Below are 22,249 nucleotides of genomic sequence, written 5' to 3'. Positions count from 1 at the left end.
AAGAGTGGACAACAGCAGCTAAGACTGAGGAGGCAGCTCCAGCATCTTGGAAGGGCCTGGGCTGTCAGGCTGAATGGTGTTCATGATTCGGTGGGTGATGAAGCATCACTGACGGGTAGCAGGCTGGGCGGGGGTAGGGTGGGGAGGCAGAGAAGGGTTTTGGCCGTCTCTGGGGAGCTGGCGAAGAGGCTCAGAGGTGGCCTACTCCTTCCTGGCTCCTGCTCACACCTTATAGCTTCTGAAGAACACGCGCGACCTGATTCCTTGCGATTGACCTGCGCACCTGCGCCTTCTGGACTAGTAGAGGGAGGGGAAGGGGGCGGTGGTGGAAATAGTCCCTTGGGACTGCCGACCGCATCCCTGTGTGGTCGGCCCAGGTCCTGGCTGAAGGCGCGCTGCCTTCCCCGGGCCGGAGACGTGGACTGATTCAGCTCTGCTCTAGCCTGGGAAGCTCCTCCCGAGCTCGTGTGACCCCGCAGGGTGGCGAGGTCTGCAGACTCGCCGAGGCTCGCCTCACAGCCAGGATGACAGATTCCGGACGATCTCACCCCTCCCACTATGCCACCTGCCAGTCAGTGCCCTGGGAGGAGCAAGAGGGTGGGCGCCCCCAAAACGGGCCAATCATAACTGGCGTTTGTCCTCGGCTCCGTTCCCCCCCACCCCCGCCACGGTTGCCTGGCAACTCCTCGACGCTCTGGGCTTCCAAACTTTGCCTTTTCCCTTCCTTTTCCGGGCGCTGCGGAAAGAACCAACAACGCGGGCCGGCCTACCTGCTGAGTCGTCAGCCCCCGAGTCTTCAGAGCGGGCCCCGGGCCCACCACCGAGACAGCGACCCTCCTGCCTTCCTAGAGAGGCAGCGGGGAGAAGGCGAGCGCCGAGGCCAGAGCCACTTCCGGCCTCGCGCGCGGCGGAAGACCTGTTGCGCCCGGAAGAAACCCGCGGCGCTCGAACGCGAGGGCCGCGTCTGGGCTTGGTCGTGACGCCCAGGGTCCGCCGCGCCGGAGTCCTGGCCCCTGCACCTCCTGCTGGCGCTCCGGCACCTTGCGGGCCCGCCCGGTGCTGCCTGCGAGAGCCCACGCGGAGGCGGTAACGGCCTGGAAGGAGACCTGGGATCTTTTGCGGGGAGCGGGAGGAACTGAGGCAGTCAGTGCGGGGCGGGCCGGGTAGTAAAGGCGAGGAAACGTTAAATAGACGCTTCACCGCCTTCACTCATTCATTTTTCAATATAAATGCCTGCGTTCCAGGTCTTTTGCTAGATATTGAGGGATAAGCGATGAAAAATCTGACAAGATCCATGCCCTCATGGGTTGAGCTCCAGTGAGGGAGGCGGACGTAAATGACACATTAATTTAAAGTGGTGACAGACGGGGGAAGCAGTGGAGAATGTTAGGAATTGATTGTCCAAGGACGGAACGCTGAGACTTGAATGACGGGAAGGATTTCAGGGTAGAACCTTCCCAGCAAGGGGAACAGAATGAATAAAGTCCCTGTCATGACGAAGAGGTTGGCGGTCCAGGAGCTGAAATGACCCCGGTGGTGGGATGGAGGGGCAGGCGGGAGGGTAGGCTAGAGGCCTGAGACTTGTGAGGGGCTCTGGCCTGAGTTTTCTCCCTGGTGTCCTGTGGAGGGTGGAGAACCGGAGGTTTTGAAGGTGGTCCAGCCTGCCCCCTGTCCCTGCTCCTTGGCCATCCTGTGACCTGTGGTCGGGCAGTCTTCCTGCCTGGGTTGCAGAGGCAGCATTCTCAACTCCTAGGGCAAACTCTGGTTTTTCTCTGTTCTCAACTAACAAAGCTCCAGGCTATCCATGAAGATTCATACAATCCAACAGGCCACTGACTAGAACAAGCTGGGCTCCTTGAGAGGAAAATGGCAAGGATTCCTGGGGGTCTTAACTCTTGCAGCCTCTCCTGTATCTCTGCTCCCGTGGGCATGCCCATCTGACAGGTTCCTGGCGAGGCATGATTCCCTGGGACTAACAGTTCCTGACTGAGCATTTACTTGCATTAAGAGTTGGTACTGGCGTTCCTGTCATAGTGCAGTGGAAAGGAATCTGACTAAGAACCATGAGATTTCGGGCTTGATCCTTGGCCTCGCTCAGTGGGTTAAGGATCTGACATTGTGGTGAGCTGTGGTGTAGGTCAGGGATGAGGCTCGGATCTGATGCTGTGGCTGTGGTGCAGGCCAGCAGCCTGGGAACCTCCATATGCCTCAGGTGCAGCCCTAAAAAGCAAGGAAAAAAAAAAAAAAGAGTTGATACTGGGCGAAGTGATCTACTTTCATTCTCTCATTTATTTAATCATTATAACAATCCTATGAGGTATGAATCTATGAATGGAATCAGTTCAGTTACAAATAACAGAGACCCAAGATAACAAGATCTTAAGACAGCAGTGTATTTCTCCAGATAACATCTGGAGGTGGGCTGGAGGTAGCCTGTGGCAGGACTAGCGTGGCAGGACTAGTATGGCAGTCCTAATCCACAAATTCAGCAGGGATCCAGCCTCCTAGCCTGTGGTTCCACTGCCATTAAAGTGCCATCTCACCACCTCAAAACAAGGAGTAGGATTTAACCATTTGTGCTGATTTTGTTGTGGTTGTTTGTTTGTTTTGCCCTCAGCATATGGAATTTCCCAGGCCAGGGATTCAGCCTGCACTACAGCAGCAACCCATGCCACTGCAGTGACAACGCTGGACTCTTAACCTGCTGCACCACAAGAGAAGTCCCCTTTGTGCTGATTTTCAGATTTTCATCAAATGGGATATTATGTACAAATTTATGTTAATCTGAAATTATTGATGAAAGGGATGATTTCCTAGAAAAATAAAACTTTTCCAAATTTAGTCAAGGAGACATAGCAATTCTGAATGTCCACTATCCCATAGGAAAAATTATAAAAATAATTTTGTATTTTTTTCTACTTTTTTTTTTTTTTTTTTTTTTTTGTCTTTTGTCTTTTTAGAGCTGCACCAGCATCATATGGAGGTTCCCAGACTAGGGGTCCAATCAGAGCTACAGCTGCTGGCCTACGCCAGAGCCACAGCAACACCAGATCCTTACACCACAGCTCATGGTAATGCCAGATCCTACACCACGGCGTCTACAACCTACACCACAGCTCATGGCAATGCCAGATCCTTAACCCACTGAGAGAGGCCAGGGATCGAACCTGCAACCTCATGGTTTCTAGTCAGATTCCTTTCTGCTGTACCACAATGGGAACCTCCTCTACTTTTATTTTATTTTATTTTTTTTTCAGTATTTATTTTATATATATTTTTTATTTTCCCACTGTACAGCAAGGGGATCAAGTTATCCTTACATGTATACATTACAATTACATTTTTTTCCCCACCCTTTGTTCTGTTGCAACATGAGTATCTAGACAAAGTTCTCAGTGCTACTCAGCAGGATCTCCTTGTAAATCTATTCTAAGTTGTGTCTGATAAGCCCAAGCTCCTGATCCCTCCCACTCCCTCCCCCTCCCATCAGGCAGCCACACGTCTCTTCTCCAAGTCCATGATTTTCTCTTCTGAGGAGATGTTCATTTGTGCTGGATGTTAGATTCCAGTTATAAGTGATATCATATGATGGTATTTGTCTTTGTCTTTCTGGCTCATTTCACTCAGTATGAGAGTCTCTGGTTCCATCCATGTTGCTGCAAATGGCATTATGTCATCCTTTTTTATGGCTGAGTAGTATTCCATTGTGTATTATATATATACCACATCTTCCTAATCCAATCATCTGTCGATGGACATTTGGGTTGTTTCCATGTCCTGTCTATTGTGAATAGTGCTGCAACAAACATGCGGGTGCATGTGTCTCTTTTAAGTAGAGTTTTGTCCGGATAGATGCCCAAGAGTGGGATTGCGGGGTCATATGGAAGTTCTATGTATAGATTTCTAAGGTATCTCCAAACTGTTCTCCATAGTGGCTATACCAGCTTACATTCTCACCAACAGTGCATGAGGGTTCCCTTTTCTCCACAGCCCCTCCAGCACTTGTTATTTGTGGATTTATTAATGATGGCCATTCTGACTGGTGTGAGGTGGTATCTCATGGTAGTTTTGATTTGCATTTCTCTTATAATCAACGATGTTGAGCATTTTTTCATGTGTTTGCTGGCCATCTGTATATCTTCTTTGGAGAAATGTCTATTCAGGTCTTTTGCCCATTTTTCCATTGATTGATTGGCTTTTTTGCTGTTGAGTTGTATAAATTGTTTATATATTCTAGAGATTAAGCCCTTGTTGGTTGCATCATTTGAAACTATTTGCTCCCCTTCTGAAAGTTGTCTTTTTGTTTTCTTTTTGGTTTCCTTTGCTGTGCAAAAGCTTTTCTCTACTTTTATTTTTAATGAATAAACTTAGTAGGCAGTGGTGCTAGTTAAAGTATATATTCTGGTTGAAAAAGAGTCCCAAACTAACAGCAGCTTAAACAGGGTATCTATTGCTCTCTTATGTCACCATAAGAGGACTAGTTTGGTGGCTCCACAATCATCAAGAATCCAGGCACCTTCCATTTTGTTGCTTTGACACCTCTGGGTCCGTGACAGCCAGGTGTTTCTGTCATCTGCATGGCCCAGGCCGCTATGTCCAAATTGCTGCTGGCAGTTGGGGAAAAGAGAATAGGAAGGCATGACCCATCGCTTCCAGTAAGATGTGTATAGCGTGTCTGCTCCCATCTCGCCTTCAATTGAATTACCTGGCCATACTTAAATGCAGGAGAGGCTGGGAAATATATATGCCCAATAGAATATATGGTTGATGTGCCAGTTAATAATTTATTCTCTCTCAGCCCCCAGTACATCCTTTTGGTTCTGCTTTGGGATGATGGAGCCAGACCCCCGACTTTTCTCCTTTGCAGATGTTAGTCTCTGTCAGTAGAGGGCGCTGGAAGGCTACACTGGTAAATAAGAAGGTTCAAGTTCCTTCTTCCTTGTGCAGTTTTCGGCTGGGGCCAGTAGCGGGAGGAGAGGGAGCCCAGAAGCATCTACTTCCGCCGTCTTGATAGAACAGTCTGAGCTCATCCCTCCCAGCAAGTTGTTCAAGCAAATGCAGGAAGGTGTATATTCAAGGTTTGCACACGGGAGCTCCTCCTGTGGCGCCAAGGGGTAAGAATCCGACTGTAGTAGTTCAGGTCGCTGTGGAGGTGTGAGTTCAATCTCCAGCCTGGCCCAGTGGGTTAAGGATCCTGTAATAGCTCAGCTGTGGCTTGGATTCAGCTCCTGGCCCAGGAACTTCCATATGCAGCAGGAAGGAAAAAAAGGAAAAAAAGAAAGAAAGACAGGAAAAAGAAAAGAAAGACAGAAAAAAGAACAGATCTGCAAACATCTAAATGTCCAAGAGGAAGGGACTTTAAACGTCTATGCTGTGGACCACTATGAAGCGTGTAAAACAATGGATTTCATTTATGAATGATGATTTGGAAACCTACATTCGATAGACTTTTGAACCAACAACACATCGCTTATGTAGAATGATTCCAGATTTCTCTTTGAAATATTCATATATGTAGAACTGTAAGAACAGACAAAAATGTTAACAGTGCTTATTTCTGAAGGAATGGACTTAGAAGGAATATTTTAACCTTTCGGTTATTCAATGAATATTGTGACAGGCAGTATATGTGTGTATACATATATTTACCAACTTAAAATAATACATTTTTAGGAGTTCCCGTTGTGGCTCAGTGGTTAACAAATCCGACTAGGAACCTTGAGATTGTATTCCATCCCTGGCCTCGCTCAGTGGGTTAAGGATCCGATGTTGCCGTGAGTTGTGGCGTAGGCCACAGATGCGGCTCGGATCCCGAGTTGTTGTGTCTCTGGCATAGGCTGGTGGCTACAGCTCCAATTCGACCCCTAGCCTGGGAACCTCCATATGCCGCTGGCGAGGCCCTAAAAGGACAAAAAAAACCCACTTTTTTTTGAGGTATAGTTGAGTTCCAATGTTATGTTACTTTTAGGTGTACAACACAGTTGATTCAGTTATATTATATAAAACTGATCCTTTTCCCTTATAGGTTATTACAAATTATTGATTATCAATTCCTATTCTTACAGTAGGTCCTTATTAATGATCTAATTTTTTCTTGTTTGCTTTTTAGGGCCACACCCGTGGCATGTGGAAGTTCCCAGGCTAGGAGTCTAATTGGAGCTGTAGCCGCCAGCCTACACCACAGCCACAGCAACTCAGGATCCAAGCCATGTCTGCAACCTACCCCACGGCAATGCCAGATCCTTAACCCACAGAGCAAGGCCAGGGATCAAACCCCCATCCTCATGGATACTAGTTGGATTCGTTTCTGCTGAGCCACAACTGGAACTCTCTAGTAATCTATTTTATATAGAGGAGTGTGTATATATTAATTCCAATCTCCTAATTTATCCCTCTCCCACCTTTCCCCTTTGGTAACCATAAGTTTGTGTTCTTGTCTGTGAGTCTATGTCTGTGTTGTAAATAAATTCATTTGGATTTTTTTAAGATTCCGCTAAGTAATATATTTGTCTTTGTCTGGCTTACTTCACTTCGTATGATAATCTCTAGGTCCACCTATGTTTCTGCAAATGGCAGCATTTCATTCTTTTCTTATGGCTGAGTAATATTCCTGTGTGTGTGTGTGTGTGTGTGTGTATCACATCTTTATCCATTCATCTGTCAGTGCACACTTATGTTGCTTCTATGTCTTGGCTGTTGTAAGAAGTGCTTCAATGAACATAGGGTGGCATGTATCTTTTCAAATTACGGTTTTCTCCAGGTATGTGCCCAGGAGTGGGATTGCAGGTTCACATGGTAGTTCTATTTTTATTTTTTAAGGAACCTCCCTACTGGTTTAGCCGACTTACATTCCCACCAACAGTGTAGAAGGATTCCTTTTTCTTCACACCCTCTTGAGCATTTATTTTTCTAGACTTTTTGCTGATGGCCATTCTGACTGGTCTAAGGTGATACTTCATTGGTAGTTTTGATTTGCATTTCTCTCATAATTAGCAGTGGAAAATAATTCACATTTTTTCATGTGTCTTTTGGCCATCCGTATGTTTTCTTTGGAGAAATGTCTATTTAGTTATTCTGCCCGTTTTTTGGTTGGGTTTCTCAGGGTTTTTTTTTTTATATTGAGCTGTATGAGTTGTTCATACATATATTTCTTTTTAACTTTTTTTTTTTTTGTCTTTTTGCCTCTTCTAGGGCCGCTCCCATGGCATATGGAGGTTCCCAGGCTAGGAGCCAGGCCTACGCCAGAGCCACAGCAACACAGGATCCAAGCCGCGTCTGCGACTTACACCACAGCTCACAGCAACGCCGGATCCTTAACCCACTGAGCAAGGCCAGGGATCGAACCCGCAACCTCGTTTCCCAGTCGCATTCATTAACCACTGCGCCATGACGGGAACTCCTGTTTGTATATTTTGGAAACTAATTCCTTTGCAAATATTTTCTCCCATTCTGTAGATTGTCTTTTTGTTTAATGGGCTTTTTTTTTTTTTTTTTTTTCTGTACAAAAGCTTTTATGTTTAACTAGGTTCCATTTGTTAATTTTTATTTCCATTATGCTAAGAGACAGATCCAGAAAGACATTGCTGTGATTTATGTCAGAGTGTTCTGCCTATGTTTTCCTCTAGAAGTTTTATAGTATCTGGTCTTACATTTCGGTCTTTTTTTTGGGGGGGTGCCCAAGGCATGTGGAAGTTCCTGGGTTAAGGATCAAATTCACACCACAGCAGCAACCTGAGCCACTGCAGTTAAAATGCCAGATCCTTAGCTCACTGAGCCACAAAGAAACTCCTTACATTTAGGTCTTTAATCCATTTTGAGTTGTTGTTGGTTTGTTTATTTATTTATTTATTTATTTGGCCACTTTTTGCAGAAGTTTCCAAGCCAGGCAAGTTTTTTGCAGAAACTTTTTGCAGAGGTTTCCAGGCCAGGGATCAAATCTGTACCACAGCAGTGACCCAAGCCACAGCAGTGACAATGCGAGGCCACCAGGGAACTCCTTTTTTGAGTTTATTTTTGTGCATGGTGTTAAAGAATGTCCTAATTTCATTAACAAATAGCTGTCCAATTTTCCCACCACCCCTTGTTGAAGAGACTGTCTTTTCTTCATTGTGTATCCTTTCCTCCTTACTCAGAGATTGACCTTAGGTGGCGTGGGTTTATTTCTGGGCCTTCTGTCTTATTCTGTTGATATATATGTCTTGTTTCGGGAGGCCTAAAAATTTTAGGTACTGGAAGTAGGGCAGTGAAAACAGTCTGATCTCATGGAAATTATACTTGAGTAGTGGGAGGCAAATACTATACAAATATGTCGGGTAGTGATAAAAGGAAGAAAAATAACGTAGGGGAGAGGCATGGCTGCGCGCGCCCGTGTGTGTGTGTGTGTGTGTGTGTGTGTGTGTGTGTGCGCTGTTAAGGATAAACCACTTTGAGTGCCATGTGAGCAGAGTCAACCTTACGGATATGGCTACCTATAATCTTCCATGCTTTCTTAATTTTCTTCCCTCCACTGAGAATGCAATACTTGCATCATCAAACCGCCACCACGAGAAAAGGTTTTCTATTTCAGAAACAGATCTGGAGCCGCAAACCTCCAAGAGGAGTAAGAAAACGTTGGTAGTAGATCCAAATGTATTCGAAGGAGAACCCAGAGCTTTCCCGACGTGGCCCCTCCTGCTTTAGGTTCTCTCCAGCCCGGAGGCCCGCGCCGTCCTTCAGTCAAAGCTGCTGGTAGGAGAGCTTGGGGCTCCTCGAGGTCACCGTCCTGGACTGCTGCGTCCGCTCTGAAACCCTGGCCGACCTCGGAGACCGAGAACACCGCGCCCCTCACGGGACTGCACTTCCCAGAGAGCCCCACTCCCCTATAGGCTTGACCAAAGACTGGGGCGGGGGGTGGGTGGCGGACTGCAAAGGCTATAAATAAGTCTCCCACTGCGGAAGAGCACGGCTGCCTCAGCCTTCGACCCACTCTGGAGAGGAAGGAGCCGGAGGCGGAAGGAAGAGTCCGCGCCAAAGCATCCCTTCCGGCGGAGCGGGCGCTCCAATCGTAGCTGGGCCATGGGACTTCTTCGCCCACCAGGCCAGCCTCGGCTTCCCCTTTTCGCCCTTCACGGGCAAAAGAAACACCGAAACGCGAAAAGCCCAAAGGGCAGAAGACAGGGCGAGTCTAGACGCAAACCCCAGCCTGGGAACGTGGGCGTTGCGCACGGAGTCGCTGCCTTCTGATTGGTCACCCCGGGGATTCTCCGCATTCATTGGTCAGACCGAAGGCCGGTATAATTGGCGAACAGCCTTCTGGAGACTGTAGTTCGTATTGCTTGCCTCAATGCAAGCGCCGTGTCGTTTCCCGGCGAGCCACGCGCGAACTTCCGGCGCCGAAAGCTAGCGGCGGAACCGGGAACGCCTGGGCGGGTGTGGGCGGTGTGTGTCCTGGGGGCGGGACCCGAGACGCGGGCCGCGGGGCTCCGCTGTCTACAGCGGCTCTGGGTAGCTGGGGCCAGCGTCCGGAGGCCGAGGCCGAAGGGGGCGTGCACTATTGGGAAGTGGGGTGGCGGAACCTGGGGCGCCGCGCTCGCTGCCCGCCCCGCCGCTTCTCATCTCCGCACAGGCAGGGCTGCCTGGACTGAGCGCGGGGGTCCGGCTGAGTCCGCGCTCCCGCTTGCTGCGTCCGGCCGAGCGACCCTGGTGAGTCCCTGGCTCTCTCCGAGCGGAGTCTCCTCCTCGGTCACGGAAGGATGAGAATGGAGAGCGTACCTTTCAGAGGTGTTGTGAAGAGAAGGACAATAAAGTGAAGTGCTTAGTGTAGTAGGAAAGAATTGGAAACAACCCGCATGCCTCACTCGGGTATTGATTAAGAAACAAGTACCGCGCAATCTCTCAGAGCGGCTAATGAAGAAGCATTGTTAGATTGAAAAGCAAATTACAAAATAGTATTTCCGTAAGACCTCATTTATGTAAAAACAAGCACAGAGCACTCCCCCCCCCACGCCCCCGTTTCTATGGATACGTTTCCAGTAAATCCACAGAGGAAAGTTTGGGACGTTGGAAGTTAATGGGGATACAGCTGCAGTGTGGAAGGGAGAGGTTTTTTGTTTGTTTTTTTAATGTATGTCTGTATTGTTTAAGTCTACTCCCCTTTTTTTATTAGAATGATTTTTTTGAAACAAAAAAACAGTTTAGAAAAACTCAAGGGAAAGTTCTCTTGTGATGCAGCAGGTTAAAGATCTGGTGTTGTCACTGCAATGTTTTGGGTCACTGCTGTGGCACAGGTTAGATCCCTGGCCTGGGAACTTCTGCATGCCGCGGTGCAGCCAAAAATAAAGAAAAAAAAAATCCAAAATACACACCTTTTAGCTGTAACGTTCATGTGTCCCTGATAAATGACTCCGGATATTGTCTGTGGGCCCTTTACTAACACCTTAGGGGCCAGATATCTTTTGGAATTAAGAGGTTTTGAGATCTGAGAAAGATAATACAGTGTGTATATTGTATAATGCCACCAGCAGAATCTGGGACAACCCTCCATAACCAAACACATTAATTTTTTTTTTAATTGAAGAATAATGCCCACAGAAATATACATTGGAAGTTCGGCATGAGGAATTGTTACTAACTAAACAAATACATTAGTATTCTTGCTGTAAAACACAAACATTAAGTGAGACAAATGAATATTATATGCTCATCTCTTGTCAGCAGGCCAGGTGGTGAAAGCCTGGGCATTTTGGATTTTGGAGCTGAGGACAGGGCGCCCTGGCCCTATGTTGGTAGGAGAGAGAGTCACGTGAGCAGAGAGGGCATTCCAAGAGAGCATGGAAAAGGGGTCAGGGCCAGGAGGGATGGACCTGGAGTCCTTGGATGTCCTCTAGGCTCGGGTTTGCTCAGGTACCGCCCCCTGTCTTCTGTTTTGCTCTTTCCCCAGGAATGCGTGTCCAGATGCCACCCCAGCTGCCACTGGGGATCCCTCTGGGAGACTGAAGGGCAGGCGCCCAGGTTGAGGCGGCCAGTAGAATGGCAACCCCCCCAGAGCCTCAAGACCAGGCCCCTGGGGAGGGAGAAGGGCTTCTGATTGTGAAGGTGGAAGATTCCTCCTGGGAGCAGGACTCTGGCCAGCAAGAGGACAGCAGGGATTCGGAGGCCTGCCGCCAGCGCTTCCGGCAGTTCTGCTACGGGGATGCCGGTGGGCCCCACGAGGCCTTCAGCCAGCTCTGGGAGCTCTGCTGCCGCTGGCTGCGGCCCGAGCTGCGTACTAAGGAGCAGATCCTGGAGCTGCTGGTGCTGGAGCAGTTCCTGAGTGTGCTGCCTGTGGGCATCCAGGATTGGGTATGTGAACAGCACCCGGGGAGTGGCGAGGAAGCCGTTGCCTTAGTGGAGAACCTGCAGAAGCAGCCTGTGAAAGCCTGGGCACAGGTGAGGGGCCTCCCTTCTGCATCCGGGGCACCGGGATGGCACCTGGACTGAGGAGAAGTGGCCGTTTCCAGAGTGCTGAGTCCTCCAGGGGTTGGGGAGCGGGGGCATAGGCAGAGCCAGAGGAGCATCCACAGCAGCATAGCACAACTCGTGTGGCCCTTCTGAAGGACATCGTCCTGGTGACTCTGGTTTCTCTGGGGGTGGGCTTGGAGGGCAGCAACAGAACCAAAGCAGACGTGTTCCGGGAAGGCAGCTCCCCACAGGTTCTGCAAACGTCTGTTTGTGTTCTGTTCTAGGCTGGGCTCCCTGCGCATAGTGGGAGCACCAGAGGGGGTGTGAGAAGGGAGCGCTGTCCGCGTGAACCCTGCTGTCTTGTGGGGTGTGGGGCCTTTAGCATCTGGGGAGATGCGCATGTGTGGGAAGGCGGGGGATTCTGCCTTTGACAGCAAGTCCCCCCACCCCCACCCCCCGCAACACTGCCTCTTGCTAAGCGGCTCTTTGATTCTGGCCCTCGCGGGCTGGTTCTAGGCTCACACTTTGTTGGAGAGTCTCCCTGGGCACACAGCACCGCCTGGTGCCACATTCTCATCCGGTCTTTCCTGGGGCCCCGTCTTGACCTTCCTCCCCACACCCCAGCATCCTGAGGCGTGTCCTGTGTCTCCTTCCCAGGGACTAGACTCTGTCTGCCCCATCTGGGCTCCGTGCTGATGAGCATGTTGTGGTTCCTGCGCAGGATGTGCCCTCAGAGGAGGCGGAACGCGAGGCTGCAGTCCAGGGATCCCGGGCCAAGGCGCCTCCCCAGAAGGCAGGGGCACAGAGCCGGCCACCTTTGCCCTGGGAGCTGCACGGCCGCGGTGGTGAGTAAGCTTGTAGGTGGCAGAGTTGCTGGGCAGGGGCGTGGCTCCTTCCCACGTGTTGCCCTAAGGGTAGCAGGTCGGGAACCTCTGTGAAGGCGAGGTGTGACTGCGCACGCGTGCGTGCGTGTGTGTGTGTGTGTGTGCGCCCGCGAGCACGTGTGCGTGAAGGAGGGCGTGTGAGATCTCACTCCTGGACTGGGCTGGCCTCTTTGAGGCTCCATTCTTCTCCTTCAGCCCAGCAACCTGCTCTTAAAGAGGCGAGGCCCAGAGAGACGACGGACACCCGCTTTTCCTCTGGGGTGAGTCCCATCCTTTTCCTGCCCGACCCATCCCGTTCCCACTGCTGCCCGCTTCTGGTCTCTGCCCCCGACTGCCCGGGAGCCCTGCGCCCGGCAGCCCTGAGCCGGGTTTTCTCACCTCATTCCAGGGACCGGTGACTTTTGGAGACATTCCCTTCTATTTCTCCCGGGAGGAGTGGGGGTCCCTCGACCCTTCTCAGAGGGATCTCTTCTGGGACATAAAGAGGGAGAACTCCCGGAACGTTGCCCCGGGTAAGCAGCGGGCCCAGCTGGGCTCCTCGGGCACCTTGGCTCCTCTGAGCTGAAGGCTGTCGCCTCTTTGGAGTCCCAGCAGCCGAGGGTGGGTCTGGGCAGGCCACAGCTCTGCTGTTCCTGCTGGTGTGGGTTTTCCTTCCTGCTCCTTCCTTGGCCGACTCCCAAGAGAGCTTTCCCTGTGGCCCCTGGAGAGTCCCTTCCTGCTGGTGTCCCTTGTTCCCTGCCTGTGACCTTGTCTTATCATGGAGGCGGGGGAGCCGCATGCCACTGTGCTGAGCACGGAGGGGGCATCTTCTCCTGTGATGCTCACACCCTGCGCGTGCAAGGGTGTGCACGTGTATAGATGAGGGGCCTGCACTCACAGAGCTCAAAGGACACCGAAGGGACAGAGCTGAGACTTTGTGCAAAAGGTGCTTGTGAGCCCTCTTGAGCCTGCCCGGCAAAGGGGTGCTGACTCCCACCTGCCGTGTGCCAGGGCTGGGGCCCTGCTCACTAGAGGCCACGCTCCTAGGTCCTTGTCCAGGCCAGGACCTTCCTAAGCAGGTTTGGGGATCCTCTCATTTAATCCCCACAGTGCAGCGCCAGCCGAGGATCTGGGGCGGCCACATCTGTTTTTGAGTTGAGGCCGAGGTAGGGCTTATGTGGCGAGAGGCGGCCTGGTGGCGGAGCCCGTGTGTCTCCTGTTTCTGATCATGAATGGTGGCCGTTTGGGTCGCTTACAGGCGGCCTGAATCCCTTGCGTTTGGGAGAGGAAATAGCCAGGGTTGGCAGTGGAGCCCGGCCTGGCAGAGGCATGGGTTGGTTAGGCCTGTGGACGGCAAGCACACCCCCAGCCGCTGGCTATGAGTGCTGTCCCTGTGGTCATGTCCCCATTTGCTGGCGGAGGAGGCCGGGGCCGGGGTCTCTTGCAGCCCAGGGTCGTCTGAACCCGAGCGTCCAGGCGCCTGCCCAGAGCTCTGGCCCCAGGACCGAGTGGGGCTCAGGAGGCTGCCTCCTCTCCGTTTGTAGGTTTGGGGTTCAAGAGCCCCAGCGAGAGACCCCAGCTGGAGGAGGTGGTGACCGCGATCCCGGGCCAGGCCGTTGGCGACGTGGCTGCGTCCTGGAGGCCGGAGGCAGCGGAGGCCTGGGAGCGGGAGGCCCGGCCAGGGGCGCCCCGGGGGCGGGCGGCGGGGGCGCGGCGGGGGCGGCCGCCCACGCGCCGGCGGCAGTTGCGGGACCTGGTGGCCGAGAAGCCGCACAGCTGCGGCCAGTGCGGCAAGCGCTTCCGCTGGGGCTCCGACCTGGCGCGCCACCAGCGCACGCACACGGGCGAGAAGCCGCACAAGTGCCAGGAGTGCGACAAGAGCTTCCGCAGCTCCTCGGACCTGGTGCGCCACCAGGGCGTGCACACAGGCCAGAAGCCCTTCTCCTGCTCCGAGTGCGGCAAGAGCTTCAGCCGCAGCGCCTACCTGGCCGACCACCAGCGCATCCACACCGGCGAGAAGCCCTTCGGCTGCAGTGACTGTGGCAAGAGCTTCTCACTGCGCTCCTACCTGCTGGACCACCGGCGGGTGCACACGGGCGAGCGGCCCTTTGGCTGTGGCGAGTGTGACAAGAGCTTCAAGCAGCGGGCCCACCTCATCGCCCACCAGAGCCTGCACGCCAAGATGGCCCAACCGGTGGGGTGAGGCCGGAGGGGCGGCCAAGCTGGGGCCGCACCGGGCAGAGTCCTCCATCCTGGCCGCGCAGACAGGACTGCAGAGCCCCCCACTGCCCGGAACCCACCTCCCCCCGGGCCCAGCCAACGCCTCCAGGCGTGGAATCCCCTGTGACCTCCCGGCCATGCCCCCTGCTCCAGGTCTTTCTTGCCTCCCTCTGGTTTCCTGGAGCCCTGGTCCGTTTGGCTGGTGCTCTTAGAGCAGACGGTAGGTGGCTGGGGCACACGAGAGCTCAGCCTTGCTGGACCCTGTGGGGTCGGGCTTTCCGTCCTGCCATGCTGTGCCTTCCCTCGGTGGTGGAGGCTAAGCCTCAGGGTGCTGCTGGGCTCTGCGAGGATCTGGGTCCTGGGCCCCACCACAGGGGCCACCGGGTCCCCACCACTTCTCATCTCCAGGCGCTGGCTGCTGGGCGCCATCTGCCTCTGCTCTCAGCCAGCTGGCCCCCGGGAGTTCCTGAGCATCACCCCGCCAGGCCGGGGAGAGTTGGGGGGGGGGCTCCAGGGATGGAAGGCCAACAGTGCAGACCAAGAACAAGGCCGCAGGAGGCCCCCCCACCCCGCTGCTCCCCCCTCTGCAGGAGGCGTGGGGGTCATGGTATTTAACGCTAGCACTGTGTCACGACTCCTGAGAAGCCACATTCCATGCCGATGGGCATTCAAAGGGACAGACCCCAGGCCCTCCAAAGGAGGTGGCCCAGCTGGCCTCAAAAGGGCAGCAAAAAGGGTTTAATAAACATGAGAACTTCCCCCAGGCTGTTCTTGTTCTTTAGGTGGCTGCTCTGGGGACGGGTTGGGACACTTGGAGTTCATACCCCTGGGCCCCCTAGCCCTGTGATCCTGGTGGCACTGGATGCTGGATGGCCGTCAGGTGGAGCCATATTCTTGGCTTCAGATCGCCTGGGCCCTGAGTGTGGCCATGACCTTTGTCCTGTCAGCCAGTGGCTGTCTGGTCCGAGGACAGCTCAGGGGGGACAGCTGGTGGCACCCCTCTCCACACCAGCAGGACAGTAGGGGAGCTGATTGGGACTTGGCATCTTCACTCCTTCCCCCCGCCCCCTTTGGCGACATGAGGAAACAGGCTTGGGGACAGTGACTGCTCAGGGCAGTGGTACGCTCTTGCTGCCTAGGGGCTCAGAACTCCAGGCAGGACCCTGTGTCACATCCCTTAGGGAGAGTGTCTAAACGGGCCAAGCATTGTCCCTATCCAGCCCTTGTCCCTCCCCTGCTGGGCCCCTACTGGGCCCCTGCTGAGCCCCTGTGGAACTGGTGGGCACCAGTCCTTGTCAGTTCACCAGCTGGTGGCCTCAGAGGGCCACCTGAGAGGCGGCGGAGGCCGGCGGAGACGAGGCGTTTTTGTCCCTCAGTGTGTGTGCCCGCCTCTCTGACCCCGCCCCCCCCATTTAACGCTGGCTTTATCCTGAGTTCTCTGGATGGGCCCCATTTCCCAGATGAAGCAGCCAGGGTCTCACTGGCCAGCCGAGTCCGGCCAGGGCTCTCCCCTCTGGGGTGGCACCCTTCAAGGCTCCTGAGTTAGTGAGGAGGGCCAGGGATGGCGGGAGCAGCATGTGGGCTTTTCTGGAGCTGATCGCTGGCCCAGGAGACCCTCGAGTGTAATGAGATCAGATAGCAGGTGGGCCAGGAGCTAAGAATAGGACTGGGCACAGGTTCCTGGCATGGGTGGGGGTGTGTCAACACCAGCCAGGAGACAGAGCAGGGCCTGGGGGACTACCCAGGACCCAGGGTTCTGAGGCAGGGGGCAGAGTCCAGCTTGGCTCATAAACAGAGCTGATAGGGCAGGACTTGGGGAGAGGGCAAGGGTTGGGACCCAGAGCATTGGCACTGGGTGAACTCTGCGCTCAGAGGAAGCCCCCACCTCACCCCCATGGCCTTCCTTGTCGCTGGGACCCTGCGGGCGGCCTCGCAGATGGCAGATGCTCGGGAGAGCCTGGGCAGAAAGGTGGTCAGAGCCCCGCCTGACCTGCCCCTCCCTGGCTCCCGGCTGAGCCCCAGCCCAGCCCGACTCTCATGTTGCCTCCCCAGGGCAAGTACCGCGTGCAGGGTCCGAGGGTGGCCCTGACCCTCAGCAGCCCTGAGGTGTCAGCCTCTACAGTCGCCATCCTGGAGGGTGTGTTCCGGACCCTGGGCTTCACCAGCTGCCAGAGGAGGGAGGCCTCAGCCCAGGTGAGCCCCTGCCTGCCCCCTGTGCCCCCAGCCCCACGGGGGCCTCCCTGCCTCAGGCCCAGCATTGATTCTGGCCCTAGGGCTTCCGTGGGGAGCTGGCCAGGTTCCGGGAGCAGCTGGATGCCCACAGGGGCCCTGTGGGCTGTGTTCTCGTGGCCCTGGTGGCCCCCAGGGAGCAGCTGAGACAGGCACAGCAGCTGGTCTGGGAGCTGAGCCGCTGTGAGGCGCTGTGGGGCCGCCCCAAAGTCTTCCTGCTGCTCTCGGGGGCTCCTGCGGGTGAGTGGGCCGGGCAGGGACCCCTGGGGGGGGGGGCTGCAAAGCGGGCGGTGGGCGCCGGCAAGAGGGCTGAGATCAGCTGGTCCAGGTCTCCGTGCTGCTTCTCCACCCAGCTGCCCCCGAGCCTGGTACCTTCCTCACTGAACTGGGCGAGCTCTGTGGCCGCTGTCCTCGCCAGCCTCTGCTGCAGCTGCTGGCAGAGGTGAGGGCCCAGGAGGGGGGCCTGGGGAGGAGGCTGTGACAGTCGCTCCCCCCCGCCCCCGCTCTGCTGTCTTCCCCTGAACCCATTGTCCCCACCCATTCATTCCACAATAGAAACCTTTGTTGTCTACACTCGGTGTCAGCTTCTAAGCCTCTCCTCCCACCCTGACCCGTGCCCTGCCCACAACCCCCCAGGGACCCCCAGATATTCCAGTGCCATCGTAACTCCCGCCTTGGCCCAGGCTGCCCTCCTCGGCCTCCCTTCCGGGTGGTCGGCCATGCCCTCCCTCGCCTCCCTGAGTCGGGGCTTGTCTTCCTGTCCACCCCTGTCACGCTCACCCAGCAGGGACAGTCCGTCCAACTGTGGGTCCCTGGGGGCCAGGGTCGGGGATGATTCATGCTTGTCCCAAGGCCCAAAGGTCTCTCTGGGCCGTTAGGTGGCCCCTGGGTGACACCGGAGGTGGGACATGGTCCCCTCCCTGGGCAGTGCCCGCCCTGGGGTGACCATTCCCAGACGGGCCCTGACCCACCTCCCTGGAACAGGGAGCTGTGTGGCTCGTGGCGCGACCGCCTTTTGCTTGAAGCCATTCATGTCCCGGGAATCCCAGGGCCCCCCTCAGGCCTTTGTTTCCTTCGTCCCTCCTCCCTCCCTCCCTCCTGGCAGGGGACCCCAAAGAGAATGTGGCATAGCCCTGAGCCTGGCCGAGCTGTTCCCTGGGGCTGGAGCCCTGTCCCCCCCCAGCAGCCTGAGGAGCCCTCTGGCCCCGCCTTCCCCAGGTCTTCTGCAGGACAGCCGAAGAGTCCCCAGGGGCCACCTACTGCCCGGTCCTTCGGAGCTCCTTGCGGGGGGCACTGTGCCTAGGGGACGAGGAGCTCTGGGGGCCCGAGGTGAGGGGCGACAGGGCAGGGGGCCTCCCATGTGGCAGCAGGTTCGAGTGGGACGGAGGCTCGGAGACCTGACGGGGGAGGGGGCGGGGAGGCCAGCAGTTGGGAGGTCCTCAGACCGCTGTGACCACCCCCATCTGTAGCCAGAAGCCAGCCCCTGCGCACAGTATGACCTGTCTGGGGCCAGGGCTGCTCTTCTCCTGGCCGTGATCCAGGACCGGCCTGGGGCCCTGCGTGATGTGGAGGCCCTGGGAGACCTGTGCCAGGCCTTGGGCTTCGAGACCACCCTGAAGATGGACCCCACAGCCCAGGTGAGAGGAAGCCCAAGCTATGCTCTGAAGGAAGGGCACCCCTGCCAGGACCCTGGGGACTCTCACCTGGGCCTCTCTTACCAGTCGTGGGCAGGAAGTGCACCCCACGTCTAGTTGCATTGGGAACCCACTCCCCTGCCTCCGGAAGCTCAGCCTCCATGGCCCACGCTGGCCATGTCTCTGCTCGCTGCTCAAGGTCCTAGCTGGACCCTCTGGCTTTCCCTGGGAGGGTCTCAGGTTCCATCCGAGACACCTGTCAGCTCACTGCCCTCCCCTCCCAACTCTTAGCTTTTTGGTGCGGCTTCTCCCCTGGGGCTGGAGAACCAGCTACAGGAGGCTGGACCTGCTTCGCCTTCAGTAAGGCCATGCAGGGAGGTTTGGAAAGGGACTTGCTCCTGGGCCTGAGGCCGGCAGGAGGTGGCAGGAGGCTAGAGAAACTACCCGGACAGAGGGCCACCTGGTTCTTGCGACACAGTGACTCTGGCCCAGTCCTCGATCTCATCCCCACCCTAGGTTTTCCAGGAGGAGGTGGCCCGGTTCCGGGAGCAGCTGGACACCCGCAGGGGCCCAGTGAGCTGTGCCCTTGTGGCCCTTATGGCCCACGGGGGGCCTAAGGGGCAGCTGCTGGGGGCTGATGGGCAAGAGGTGCAGCCAGAGGTGCTGGTGCAGGAGCTGAGCTGCTGTGGGGCCCTGGGGGGCCGCCCCAAGATCTTCCTGGTTCAGGCTTGCCGTGGGGGTGAGCAGGGTCTGGGGCCTACCCTGGGGGCCTGGTCGCATCCCGGGCTCCAGCCTGCCTCCTGCTGCCCTCGCTGTCCTCACCCAGCCCTCAGCCTCCTAGAATTCGCTCACCTCCTCCTCCAGGAAGCCTGAGCACCCCTCTTTCCCCGCCCCCTCTCCCAGGCTCTCCTGGAGGTCAAATCCATGAACATGTCACCCTCAGCACTTGCCCTTCCATGCTCTGAATGTTTCCAGCCTGGCTGACCTGCCCAGGAGCTCCGGGGGCTGGGGGCCAGAGCCTTGGAAACACCCCCGAATGTCTCCGAATGAAAAGATGACGGCCCCCTCCTTCCGCAGGGCACAGGGACGCTGGTGTGGGGCCCACAGCTCTCCCCTGGTTCTGGCGCTGGCTGCGGGCACCACCAGCCATCCACTCCCGTGCCGATGTCCTCCAGATCTATGCCGATGTGCAAGGTGGGTCTGCCCCCCTCCTGGAGCCTGAACTTGGACGGGGCTGTCAGCAGGGCGGTGTCTGGAGAGCATTTCCAGGGTTCTGAGCTGGAGTTCTGCTGCCACCTCCTTCCACTCTTCGCCAAGAAGATGGGAAGGAAAATCTTAAATAGCAAAGCCTTTGAAAATTGAGGGCGTTGGAGTTCCCATCATGGCGCAGTGGAAACGAACCTGACTAGGAACCATGAGGTTTCAGGTTCAATCCCTGGCCTTGCTCAGTGGGTTAAGGATCCAGCGTTGCCATGAGCTGTGGTGTAGGTTGAAGACGCAGCTGGGATCCTGCGTAGCTGTGGCTGTGGTGTAGGCCGGCAGCTGCAGCTCCAATTGGACCCCTAGCCTGGGAACCTCCATATGCCGGCCCTAAAAAGCAAAAGAAAAAAAAAAAGAAAATTGAAAATTGAGGGTCTTTTCCCCTCCCTGAGCCCAGGACAGCCCTGGAGACAGGAAGGCAAAATAGCTTTTCTGAGGTCACATAGCAGGTGAGGTGTGAAACTTGACCTGTCTTTCCTGCCCTGCATGGGTTCTGCTGCCCTGTGTGCCCTTGAGCCAGACTTGAGGAGACCCTTGGGGCTCGTGGGGTCCCAGGAGGCTGGGTAAGTGGAGTCCGCCCCTCTTGCAGGCAGCCTGTCCAGGGACCCCACTGCAGGGCGCTCTAACCCAGCGGACCTCCTGACCGTCTATGCAGCCGCTGAAGGTAAGGCGGCGGGTCATCAAGAAGCCCCACGACACAGGGCCTGGCCTCCCAGCCACAGATCTGAAGTGACTTTAAGGGCACCTGGAGCCTGACTGTTAGCACGCAGAGCCACCAGCCTAGTTGCGGTGAAGCTGTCTTCCCTCTGTGTCTGTTGCTGATGATAATACAGCACGTGTTGGGGGCTGACTCACGCTGCTGAGCCCTGTACCCGCATCCCTTCCTCCAGGCTGTGAGCTCCCGAGGGCAGGACAGGTCTGTTTGCCTCAGGGCCCTGTCCAGCGTCTGGCACGTAGAAGGTTCACATTCAGCGTTTCTTTGATATTGGATCCATCCTATATTCACTCAGCAAATACTGAGCAACATTTTGTTCTAGAAGCAAGAAGTTCCTGTTCCTGCCTGATTCCTGGGGTCTTGTGTGCATGCCCCCACTTCCACCAACAGTAGGTCCCCCGGGGCATTGGAAGGCAGCTGGGAGGGCCCGAGTCTGACCCTCTGGCCCTGGTCCTCTGGCCTAGGCTGTGTTGCCTATCGGGACGAGAGAGGCTCCGACTTTATCCAGACACTGGTGGAGGTTCTCCGAGCTGACCCCGGGAGGGACCTCCTGGAGCTGATGACTGAGGTGACTTGGGGGTTGGGGGTGGTGGCCTGGGGAGGGGAGCTGGATTCATCCTTCTTCCCAGCCCTGGGGTTCTGATCACCTCCTATGGACCCCATTTCTGGGGGAGGGATGCCCCGCCCTCAACAGTCTGACCTGGTTGAACACACAACACCCGGCACTGGCCAGGTGAGATCTCACGTATGGTCACGGCTGGGGGAGGAGGACCCCTCAGGCTGGGCAGGCCACGCTGGGTTGCCCTGGGGCCAGCGGGAACAGCAGGGGCTTTGTAGATGCAGGCTTTGTAGTAACAAGGGCTGGAGTGCCCCTCCTTCCTACAGGAGGCTGTGATGGGCTTGTTTGCGGAATCTCACAGACTGGCAGGGAACTGGAGCCCCTCAGGCTGAGGATGGCCGGCGAGGGAACTAGCGGGATGGGGGTCCCCCCTTGCAGGGTGGTCGCACATCCCCAGGAAGCCACAGGGGCCTGTGAGACCCAAAGATGTCAGGGCAGCACTTGAAATTTTCGGTCTTACAATACACCGGGTGCCAGGCTGGGCACGGGAAGACCAGGCAGCCCTGGGCACTGGCTGTGTGGTCCGCACAGGTCAACCGACAGGTGTGTGAGCTGGATGTGCTGGGTCCCGACTGCGAGGAGCGCCGCAAGGCCTGCCTGGAGATCTGCAGTTCCCTGAGGCGCCGGCTCTGCCTCCAGGCCTGACTGTGCCCATGGCCCCCCCCCCCGAAGTGCTGCCTGGGCGGCCAGGCACCAACCCAGCGCCACCACTGACCCCGTCCACTCCTTGCAATAAAAGGCGCCATAGCACGGGTGGCTCAGCGGGCATAAAAGAAACCTGAGGATGTCTGTACGTGTGAATAGCGCCTGCTCTCAGGGAGCTGCGACAATCAGTGAGATAACATATGCAGAGCGCCTGGGGCTTCAGAGCCTGGGCCCGCCGGCGGACAGAGGAGGGCAGGCGCGGGGGCAGCCACGTCCCGGGAAGGGGCAGCCTGCGGTCCACGGCGTCCTCCCAGCGCACGCTGGGGCCGTGGACAGGACCTCGGCCCACACCGCAGTCAGAGCCCAATCTGGGGCCACAAGACTGGAACAGAGCAAGGCGGGATTAGCGGTGCTGTGATGGGGGAGGCAAGGGGGCAGGGGGAGCCGTGGGCAACTCCGGGCCCAGCGCTGTGGGGACGCGTGGGGAAGAGATCAGGAATCTCTTGGAACAGGAGGGGCTTTGACGGCCTCACCCAGGCTCGAACTCTCAACGCACAGGCCCACGTGGGCTGCGCTCTACAGGCTTCGGGTGCTCGGCAGGGTTCAGTGGCCCAGCTCGGAGCCCCGTCCACACGGAGCCTAAGGG

The 22,249-nt window shown here is 56.1% G+C and overlaps 2 protein-coding genes across 3 annotated transcripts; both read left to right on the top strand.

Moving 5' to 3' along the window:
- Positions 148-15,264, top strand: ZNF213 (zinc finger protein 213). Of its 2 annotated transcripts, none has more exons than XM_013995737.2 (6): positions 148-1,086; positions 10,919-11,406; positions 12,140-12,263; positions 12,498-12,562; positions 12,691-12,814; positions 13,826-15,264. In XM_013995737.2, exons 2-6 carry the CDS (start codon positions 11,008-11,010, stop codon positions 14,482-14,484), a joined length of 1,371 nt encoding a protein of 456 aa, XP_013851191.2. In that variant the 5' UTR covers positions 148-1,086; positions 10,919-11,007; the 3' UTR covers positions 14,485-15,264. The 2 variants fall into 2 exon arrangements, with proteins under 2 accessions (XP_013851191.2, XP_013851190.2); XM_013995736.2 differs by lacking the exon at positions 148-1,086 and adding an exon at positions 8,919-9,681.
- Positions 15,338-22,006, top strand: LOC100627836. The gene is made up of 11 exons (XM_013995735.2): positions 15,338-16,470; positions 16,554-16,694; positions 16,775-16,970; positions 17,084-17,172; positions 17,949-18,059; positions 18,200-18,367; positions 18,881-19,103; positions 19,442-19,558; positions 20,214-20,288; positions 20,804-20,907; positions 21,490-22,006. Exons 1-11 carry the CDS (start codon positions 16,396-16,398, stop codon positions 21,601-21,603), a joined length of 1,413 nt encoding a protein of 470 aa, XP_013851189.1. The 5' UTR covers positions 15,338-16,395; the 3' UTR covers positions 21,604-22,006.

The sequence above is a fragment of the Sus scrofa genome, chromosome 3 (assembly GCF_000003025.6).
Source record: "Sus scrofa isolate TJ Tabasco breed Duroc chromosome 3, Sscrofa11.1, whole genome shotgun sequence".
NCBI classification, from domain to species: domain Eukaryota; kingdom Metazoa; phylum Chordata; class Mammalia; order Artiodactyla; family Suidae; genus Sus; species Sus scrofa.
Note: the sequence above shows the minus strand (reverse complement) of the source record. Positions and strands in the feature narration are given on the sequence as shown.

Excerpts from the sequence above, each read along its gene's own strand:
- ZNF213 (XM_013995737.2), top strand. The coding sequence starts at position 11,008 with ATGGCAACCCCCCCAGAGCCTCAAGACCAGGCCCCTGGGGAGGGAGAA. Across the intron at positions 11,407-12,139 it reads CTGTGAAAGCCTGGGCACAG|GATGTGCCCTCAGAGGAGGC; the intron begins GTGAGGGGCCTC and ends GTTCCTGCGCAG. Across the intron at positions 12,815-13,825 it reads CTCCCGGAACGTTGCCCCGG|GTTTGGGGTTCAAGAGCCCC; the intron begins GTAAGCAGCGGG and ends CTCCGTTTGTAG.
- LOC100627836 (XM_013995735.2), top strand. The coding sequence starts at position 16,396 with ATGGCCTTCCTTGTCGCTGGGACCCTGCGGGCGGCCTCGCAGATGGCA. Across the intron at positions 16,695-16,774 it reads GGAGGGAGGCCTCAGCCCAG|GGCTTCCGTGGGGAGCTGGC; the intron begins GTGAGCCCCTGC and ends TTCTGGCCCTAG. Across the intron at positions 20,908-21,489 it reads TCCTGGAGCTGATGACTGAG|GTCAACCGACAGGTGTGTGA; the intron begins GTGACTTGGGGG and ends TGGTCCGCACAG.